We start from the raw sequence: 9634 nt of genomic DNA on the forward strand, positions 1-9634 counted from the left end.
CGGTCGCACTGGGGAAGAGAGGGACAGTGGGAGTGCGGTGGCGAGTCGCTGAGCCCGCCGCGGCCCCGAGAGCGGCTGGAGCCGCCGCCGGGAAGGAGGGGGCGAGGCGCGCCCGGGCCGCTGGAGCCACTGGAGCCGCGGGAGCCGCCGGAGCCGCGGGAGCCGCGGACAAGCAGGCAGACGCCGCCGGCCGGAGCCGGGGCGGAGGGCGCGGGCCACAGGCCCCTGCTCCGGCCGCCGCTTGCAAACAGTGGGCGCCCGATGTCGCCCGCGCCCCGCTAGGCTGAGCCTCGAGTCGGGCGAGCCGCCGCCGCCGCCGCCGCCGCCGGAGCTGCGGGCAGGAGCCTCGGGAGCCGCCGCCGCCGCCCGGCCGGGCCCCGCCGCCGCCCGCGCGCCCCCGGGCCCCCGACACACATGAGATTCTTCAGGCTCACTTTCAAGTGCTTCGTGGACTGCTTCTGACTGCGCCGCCCCCGCCGTCCCGCACCCCGCCCGCCCGCCCGCCGCCCCGTCCCCCGGCCCGGCCGCTCCCGAGGCCCCCGGGCGGACCCGCGCCTTCGGGGCCCTCCCCCCGGGTGCCGCCGGCGCCCCCTGCCCGCCCGCCCCCGCGAGGCGCCGCGACCCCCGGCCCGGCCGCGCGGCCCGCAGGGGCCATGGCGAAGAAGAGCGCGGAGAACGGTATCTACAGCGTGTCCGGCGACGAGAAGAAGGGCCCCCTCATCGCGCCCGGGCCCGACGGGGCCCCGGCCAAGGGCGATGGCCCCGCGGGCCTGGGGGCGCCTGGAGGCCGCCTGGCGGTACCGCCACGAGAGACCTGGACGCGCCAGATGGACTTCATCATGTCGTGCGTGGGCTTCGCCGTGGGCCTGGGCAACGTGTGGCGCTTCCCCTACCTGTGCTACAAGAACGGCGGAGGTGAGCGCCCCCGCCCCGCCGTATCCCCGCTCCTCGCTCGGCCCCTCCCCCAGCCTGCCGCCGACCCCCCGGAGCCCAGGGGCGAAGTCCAGGGGGTGGGGAGCCCCCCCAGGGTGCACAGAGGCCGGGGCGCCCCTCGCTGGCAGGGCCGCTGGGTGGCCCAGCGCGGTGGCCTCCACCCCCCTCGCCAGTCATGTGCCTGGCACTGTGGGGGGGAGGCGGCCGGCAAGCCTCCTGCCCCACTGAGGGGCTGCCCCCCAGACTCCCAGCCCAGGCCCGGAGCGATTGGTCACTGAGGTGGGAAGGGGAAGCCTGCCCACTAGGGGGGCTCCAAGAGGTGAGGAGCCCTGGCTGCCCCCACGGGTCAGGCACACAAGTGGCACATTGTGTGGGCCCCCCACGTGTGCACACACGAACACACACACACAATGGGGCACTCTGTCCCTCCCCCGTGTCCTCCCCTCTCTTCCCCTCCCCTCCCCTCCCCTCCCCTCCCTTCTCTTCCCTTCCCTCCCCTCCCTTCCCTCTGGCCTGGGCCTGGAACACTGGGTGCCTGAGCCAGGCTTGGGAAGCCTGCGGCCTGGCCCTCCTGGCGCCACCGCTGGACACACGGCATGCACACCCCATGCCCGCCCGCCGAAGCCCAGCTTAGCAACAGTGATGGACACGCGTGTGTCCTGTGACTGCAAAGCAGCACTGGGTTACTGGGAAGCTGAGCAACTGGGTGATGGGTGGGAAACTGAGGCCCAGAGGGAAGGCCGTTGCCCAAGGTCACACACAAGAAGGATGCTGGGACCAGGAACCCAGCAGGCAGCAGTTAACTTGGCCAATGAGTAGTGGAGAAAGCTGAGCCAGAGGCAAGTGTAGTAGCGAGAAGTAGGGGGGAGTGGGCAGGGACTGCTGGTACCCAGCTCCCCCTTCTGCCACCTACCCAGCCTACTGATGGAAGCCTGTCTCTGACTGGGCCCTGCCCGCCTCCTCCAGAGCCTGGCTCACTGGGCCTTGCTGTGCTTGACTTGGCCCCTTTCCTCCACCTGTCCCTCCCTGCCCTTGCACACAGACACCCCCAACAGCAAAGGACCACCACCCACTCACCCCCTCCTTGGCTTTGGACAAGCCCCCAGGCCTGAGCACACGTCTTCGACATTCTTCCAGCTGCTGCCTGGCAAATAGATTTGCGGCACAAGGGATGGTCTGCACGCATGAGCGCGTGTCCTCTGTGCCCATTAGGTCACCCAAGATGTCCAAGGGGCTGGAACCTCTGTGGGGCATATGGCCCCCACAGCCCAGGGACTGGGTTGGAATGGCCAGGGGCTGCTATAGTCCCTATTCTCAACAGATCCAGAACCCACCCCCTGAGACTGTTCACCTTGGGCCTCTGAGTCAGCGGCCATCCCTGCACTGATTCACCGAGTGAAGTTATAGGACCAGAGTAGAGGCCAGAGCTGGAGCTCCACCTGTATCTCCAGGGCTTCTGGAGTCTGGGTTAGCCAGCTGGGTCTGGACAGCCTGGCTGAGAAGTTTAGATCCCCTTCTGGCTGGGGGCTGCCCTGTGCCAGTGCCCATAATCTCCATGGGGCACTGGGAGGGGTTGCAGTGGTCTGCCCTCTGAACCCCTCCCGTGCCTCTTCCCCCAGGTGTGTTCCTTATTCCCTATGTCCTCATTGCCCTGGTTGGAGGAATCCCCATTTTCTTCCTGGAGATCTCACTGGGCCAGTTCATGAAGGCCGGCAGCATCAACGTCTGGAACATCTGTCCCTTATTCAAAGGTGAGCAACCCTGGGCCAGCTCTCCCCTCCCCCCAGGGACTCCTCCCCTTTCCCATTGCTAGGGCTAGGGCGAGGGCGAGGGCTAGGGAACAGAGCAGGTCGGCACCCACTTGAGAGATCTTGTTCTGTCTTGGCCTGGGGTCAGGTGAGAGCCCCCAGGCTCAAGGGAGAATCTGAAGGATGTGCAGACCACATAGCACACTTGGGGAGACTGGGGACAGGACCTGCTGGACACACTTGGCTCACTAGGGAGGTCTTACTATTGTCCTTAGGAAGCAGGGCAGGGAGAGGGGCAGTGACTTGCCTAGGTTGCCCACTGAGGGAGAATGACTGTCTCCCTTGTTGCCCCAGGTTACTAAAAAGTTTCCCCAGCTGCTATGTACTGGAGGCTGCTGGGGGGACAGGTGGAGGCTGGCTTCCAGTGATTGCAGTGGTGGCAGTGGGACCTAGGAGAGGGGTCAGGTACACGAAGCTGGAGAGTCAACAGGACTAGTGAGCAGCTGGGGAAGGAGGGGAGGTCTGTACCTCGGCTCTGGGTTGGACAGGGGAGATGAAGCATAGAGGGTGGGCAAGGGACAGGGAGAGTGTTGGTGGGGGACAGACTGGGGAGGGGGGCTCCGGGTGCTTGGAGAAGTCTCTGGAACACGATAGCACAGGCTCTGGTAGGATGGGGAAGGGAGGATGTGGGCACAGGGAGCGGTTGTTGGGGCTCAGCAACCCTGGAAGGGGAGGTAATGGAAAGGCAACCCTGCCTCTCAGGCCTGGGCTATGCCTCCATGGTGATCGTCTTCTACTGCAACACCTACTACATCATGGTGCTGGCTTGGGGCTTCTACTACCTGGTAAAGTCCTTCACCACCACTCTGCCCTGGGCCACGTGTGGCCACACCTGGAACACTCCTGACTGCGTGGAGATATTTCGCCACGAAGACTGTGCCAATGCCAGCTTGGCCAATCTCACATGTGACCAGCTTGCTGATCGTCGGTCCCCTGTCATCGAGTTCTGGGAGTGAGTCAGGTGCCCCATCCCATCCCTCCAGTCCCACACAGGTAGTCCAGTCCTGGGGACACATACCCAGGGATGCAGTAGCAGCCACTTCAGGCCCTGCCTCTCCCTGTCCTAGAGGAGCACCCAGTCCAGCCACGGGGTGGGGGAGGCTTGCTCTTTCAGTGACATTTGTCACTGTCCTTCCACCAAACCCACTTGGTGAGGGAGCTGGGGCTGAGTGTTCGCGAGGGGTGAGAGTGGGACCAACCTCCCATGCACAAGCCAGGGGCTCCAAGCTCCAGGCACACAAGGCCTGGACCAGGGTCTGTAGGTGGGACAGAGGAGCCACCATTCCTGGGGGCACATCCCAGCCACTGTGCCCTCTGCTGGCAGGGCCCACAGGTGTCCTCTTTCCCTCCCCTAGGAACAAAGTCTTACGACTCTCTTCAGGGCTGGAGGTGCCAGGGGCCCTCAACTGGGAGGTGACCCTGTGTCTGCTGGCCTGCTGGGTCCTGGTCTACTTCTGTGTGTGGAAGGGGGTCAAGTCAACAGGAAAGGTACAGCTGGAGTGGGCAGGGTGTGGCCAGCATTGCCCTGGGAAGTATGTGTCTCTGCAAGGACACTATCAAAATGAGGTGTTCAGACTGGAACTAGGGCCTAAGGAAGGGAGAGGCTCTTAAATCCAGACCCATTGCTGGATATTCCTTCCCACCCTCCAAATCCAGGGAGAGAAGAGACCCAGGCAGTAGCTGCTCCTTCCTTCCCTGTGTCCATCATCTCTGTCCCCACCCTCACACCCTTTCCCTCTCCAGTTTCTTTATTCCTCCCTCATTGCCTCAGTCTGTTCCGATGGTCTGGGTGGACCTGGTCTATGGTTTCCAATGCTGAGGACCTGGAGGGAAATCTGCATACACTCCTCCTTCAGGAGTTCTTAGGCTGTGGAGACCAATGCATGAACAGATACATAATGAATGGGACAGTGTGTCGAGAGCTGTGGGAAATGGCCAGGTCAGTCCCTGGAGGGTAGGCCTCCAGTGCATCTCATTCACAGCAGGGTCCCCAGAGCTTGAATACTGGGCGAGGAGGCAGAGGCCTTTGCTGTCCCTTTCTCTGTTTTTTTTTTTTTTTTTTTAAAGTGCTGGGGATGGAACCCAGATTCTTGCACTTGCTAGGCAAGTGCTCTGCCTCTGAGCCACACCCCCACTGTCCCTCTTTCTCTTTTCTGTCTGGCCCAGTTAGAATCCTCAACTACTAAGGACCCCACCTCTTTACAGAGGATGACCTGGGGTTTGGGGCCCGATAGGACTCTGAGATGGACATAGCTTGTCACCCCATGCTACACTGCCAGCATTAGACTCTCCACCCTCTTTCAGCCCCACACCCCAACACCTTCCCAATCTTGCATGGACACACACCCAGAAGCTGCTCCAATTTTGACCCTCAGGACTGAGTTTACATGGGCTTGCTCACTCCCTGTGGGCACCCTTCCCTGCAAGACTTCTTGGATGTGCCTAGGGACCCTCATCTGCGAGAGCCATGGTCTGGCCTCCCCCCTCCCTCTGCAGTTGCCTGGGCCTCCAGCTTCCCTCAGGGGAGCCTTGGCTCTGAGAAGAATGGGGTGCCAGTGGTTGCCCTGCAGCACGAGGGCACCATGACCCCACAGTCAGACGCCAGGCTCGGGCTGGAAGCCTCTTGGGAGAGGTGGGACCTCGGGCCCTTCTGAGCCTCCCATCCCTCCAGATCGTGTACTTCACTGCTACATTCCCCTACGTGGTCCTCGTCGTGCTGCTGGTGCGTGGAGTGCTACTGCCTGGGGCCTTGGATGGCATCATCTACTATCTCAAGCCTGACTGGTCAAAGCTGGGGTCCCCTCAGGTGAGGCGAGGACGTGTGCAGCAGCAGGGGCGGGAGAAGGGGCTGCTGCACTGGGGTCCTCATGCTCATTCTCTCCCGGCCCATCCCCAGGTATGGATAGATGCCGGGACCCAGATTTTCTTCTCTTATGCCATCGGCCTGGGGGCCCTCACAGCCCTGGGCAGCTACAACCGCTTCAACAACAACTGTTACAAGTAGGCACCACAGCCCAACCCACCTCTGCCCAGCTCTGCCCTGCCCTGTCCTTCCTTGCCTGGGAGCAGCAGGAGGTCTAAGCATCTACTCCATCCCCTCCACCCCCAGGGACGCCATCATCCTGGCACTCATCAACAGCGGGACCAGCTTCTTTGCTGGCTTTGTGGTCTTCTCCATCCTGGGCTTTATGGCCGCAGAGCAGGGCGTGCATATCTCCAAGGTGGCCGAATCAGGTAAAGCCCTCAGCTTTAGGCCACCTCCAGAGCAGCGACATGTCCTGATGCATGCCATGCAAACGCATGCAAACCAGTTCTGCAAAGTGACAGACAAGTTCAGCCAAGCTGGTCTGATTGCCCTGGGCCAGAGGGCAGCAGGCAGAGCCACCGTGAGGCACAGCTGTTCTGGCAGCTCGGGGAGTCCCCTTCCATCCATCAACAAGGGCCACAGTCTGTCTTTGTAGTTGTCCCAGGGCTTCAGGAGGGAAAAAGAGGGTCTCCTGCAGCCCCTGCTGGTTCACCTAGGGCAACCAGAGACCTGAGGCAGTGATGGCTGTTAGAACCCAGGGAGGGGAGCCTGAGCCAGATGCCCCACTTGTATGGGGTAGGGTCCTGCTGAGCCTTCCAGGCCTAGTGTGAGGGGCCTGCAGGGCCGAGTGTGCCTGGCCATGCCTATAAACAAATGGAATTGGAGGGTGTAGCTCTTGGCCCCCAGGTGCCCTGGCTTTGTCCGTGGCTGTTGCCTCCGAGGGCCATGTAAGCGAGAGCATCAAGATAGGCTCAGGGTGTAGCCAGCCCAACGTGGGTGCCAACTCACCCTGCACCTTTGCCCCTCAGGGCCAGGCCTGGCCTTCATCGCCTACCCCCGGGCTGTCACGCTGATGCCTGTGGCCCCACTCTGGGCTGCCCTGTTCTTCTTCATGCTGCTGCTGCTCGGCCTGGACAGCCAGGTTTGCGGGGTGCTCCAGGACAGGAGCTGGGGTTGGGGCTGGTGGGCAGGGGCCTGGCAAACTGGGCAAGAAGGGCTGGTAGGGGGAGGGCTGGGCCTGAGCTGCCCTGGCCACAGTTTGTAGGTGTAGAGGGCTTCATCACCGGCCTCCTCGACCTCCTCCCGGCTTCCTACTACTTCCGTTTCCAAAGGGAGATCTCCGTGGCCCTCTGCTGTGCCCTCTGCTTTGTCATCGACCTCTCCATGGTGACCGATGTGAGTGGGGGCCAGGTGGGACTGCCACTGGTCTTCAGTCAGTGGCCACCATCTTCCCTGACCTGTCTCTGCCCCCCAGGGCGGGATGTATGTCTTCCAGCTGTTTGACTACTACTCAGCCAGTGGCACCACCCTGCTCTGGCAGGCCTTCTGGGAGTGTGTGGTGGTAGCCTGGGTGTATGGTAGGTGTGGGCCAGGGGTTGGGCTGGGGATATGGGGTAAGGTGTCGGGAGGTGGTCTCCAGCTCTGGCCCTCTTGCTTTGCCTGACCCAAGGAGCCGATCGCTTCATGGACGACATTGCCTGTATGATCGGGTACCGACCCTGCCCCTGGATGAAATGGTGCTGGTCCTTCTTCACCCCGCTGGTCTGCATGGTAAGGACTGTGGGAAAGGCTGGGCAGGTGAGGCGGTGCGGAGAGCCACGCTGACTGCAGATGTCCACATCCACAGGGCATCTTCATCTTCAACATTGTGTACTATGAGCCGCTGGTCTACAACAATACCTATGTGTACCCGTGGTGGGGCGAGGCCATGGGCTGGGCCTTTGCGCTCTCCTCCATGCTGTGTGTGCCCCTCCACCTGCTGGGCTGCCTCCTCAGGGCCAAGGGAACCATGGCAGAGGTAAGACCAACTCCACCCCTCCCTCCGGGTGATCAGCCCTGACCAACTCTGACTAGGGGTGGATGAAGGAGCTAGCACTCTATGACCTTGGGTGGTGAGAGGGTGGCAGGGCCCACCTCTAGCTTCCCTCTGAGAAAACACCCACCCAGCCCTGTTCTCTAGTGCAGGGAGTAGAGGACTCTGGGAGGAGCAGACCTAATTCAGTGGCAGGTGGTAGAAACTGGAGATAGAGGCCATTGCCATGGGGAGCAGTGACCCTTGGGGGTGCTAAACATGTCTCCCTCTCCCACAGCGCTGGCAGCACCTGACCCAACCTATCTGGGGCCTCCACCATTTGGAGTACAGAGCTCAGGATGCGGACGTCAGGGGCCTGACCACCCTGACCCCAGTGTCCGAGAGCAGCAAGGTTGTCGTGGTGGAGAGTGTCATGTGACAGGCAACCCCAGCTCACATCACCAGCTCATCCTCTGGTAGCCATAGCAGCCCCTGCTTTAGCCCCCACCCCACCCCTAGAGGGGGCTTGCCTTTCCCTTACAAGTTTTGGGGTCTGCCTGGGGGGAGGGGAGGAAGCACCTTGAGTGCTAACTAAAATAACTTTTTCCATTTTTAATAAAACGCCAAAAATACCACAACCCACCAAAAATAGATGCCTCTCCCCCACCTCTGGGCCCTAGCCAAGCTGGTCCATGCGTTGCTCCCAGGCCCTGCCTCCCACCCCTCCTCCCAGTGCCCAGGACCCATCTCCTACCCCTGCCAGGCCCATCCTGCCCACCTCCCTAGGCTCTGCTCTGTTACACACACTTGGGTGGCCCCTCACCCCAGAAGCAGCAGTGGTAGCTTGGGGAACAGGAGGGAAGGGGAAGGGTGAGGCAGGATAGGAGGGGAGGGAGGGAGGGAGGGGTGGGCAGGGGAACCTAGGCGAATGTTTCAGCTGGACTAGACCCCTCTCCCCATCCCTATTCTAGAAGCTTAGAGAGCCAGCCAGCAACGGAACCTTCTGGTTCCTGCGCCAATTGCCACCAATATCAATTGTGTGAGCTTGGGTCCGAGTGCACGTGTGAGTGTGTAAAGGATGTGTAGATCTATCTCTTAGTGAAGGCGAATACCAGATGTTAACTGTGCCTCTGGGCAACAGAGGCTTGTATTTTGCACATTTTATAAAAACTTGAGGAGTGAGATTTCTGCTTGTATATTTCTAAAAAGAGAAGAGCCCAAACCATCCCCTCTCCTTACCACTCCCTTCCCTCTCAGCCCCTCCTTCCTCTTGCCCCTAGCCAAGGAGTGTGAATTTATAGATCTAATTTTCATAGGCAAAACAAAAGCTTCAAGCTGTTGAGCGTGTGAGTCTGTTGAGTGGATGTGCGTGTGTGGCCCCCAGCCCCACACTGGGGTGGGAAAGTGCACAGTGGGGGGCCTCAAAGGTGTCCCCACACTGCCCCCTTTGTCCCCAAGTCTGTGGGGAGGGGGAGGCTGCAGAACCCTATCCCAGGATCTGGAGCTGCTCACCTGGCATGCTCAGGCTTGCCCACACCCTGCTCCCTGGGCTGGGCTCGATTGCAGGGATCATCCATGGGCACAGCCCAGGGAAGGGATCCCGGGCATGGCTCCCACCTCCAAGCTTAAGGCTGATGCACTTTCCACATCTCGAGTCTTCCGTGTAGCAGCTTTAACCCACCTCTGTGTCCTGTTGAGCCCAAAACAGCTGAGTGGCCCCTGGAAAGGCTTCCCCCATCCTGAGACCTAGGCCGGAGGGGTGGGGCTAGGTGAGGGCACAGGGCTGCAGGGACGTTCTTACTGTGCTAAAAAGCCACTGCAAACATAGCAATAAAAACACGTCATTTTCCAAAGCTGGCTCCTGCTTCTGCTTCTTCTCTGAAAGGGGGTCAGGCTTGGGATGCAGGAGGTATGGGGGGACTTTTCCCCCAGTTACAGCTGCTGCATTCAGCAAGAACCAGTTTTGAAGACCTTTGCACCTAGCACCGTTCTGGGATCTGGGAATAGAGCAAGAAAGGAAGCCGCAGAAACCCTCAGCCCCTGGATCTGATGCACCTGGGGAGAAGAGGGTAATAG

The 9634-nt window shown here is 61.2% G+C and overlaps 1 protein-coding gene across 1 annotated transcript; it reads left to right on the forward strand.

Annotated features, from left to right (window-relative positions):
- On the forward strand, window positions 1-9416 carry Slc6a8 (solute carrier family 6 member 8). The gene is made up of 13 exons (XM_047536740.1): window positions 1-915; window positions 2553-2684; window positions 3444-3693; window positions 4097-4229; window positions 5413-5547; window positions 5638-5741; window positions 5851-5975; window positions 6576-6688; window positions 6805-6942; window positions 7022-7124; window positions 7217-7317; window positions 7394-7564; window positions 7857-9416. Exons 1-13 carry the CDS (start codon window positions 654-656, stop codon window positions 7995-7997), a joined length of 1908 nt encoding a protein of 635 aa, XP_047392696.1. The 5' UTR covers window positions 1-653; the 3' UTR covers window positions 7998-9416.
- The last annotated feature ends 218 nt before the right edge of the window (window positions 9417-9634 follow it).

The sequence above is a fragment of the Sciurus carolinensis genome, chromosome X (genome assembly GCF_902686445.1).
Source record: "Sciurus carolinensis chromosome X, mSciCar1.2, whole genome shotgun sequence".
NCBI classification, from domain to species: Eukaryota; Metazoa; Chordata; class Mammalia; order Rodentia; family Sciuridae; genus Sciurus; species Sciurus carolinensis.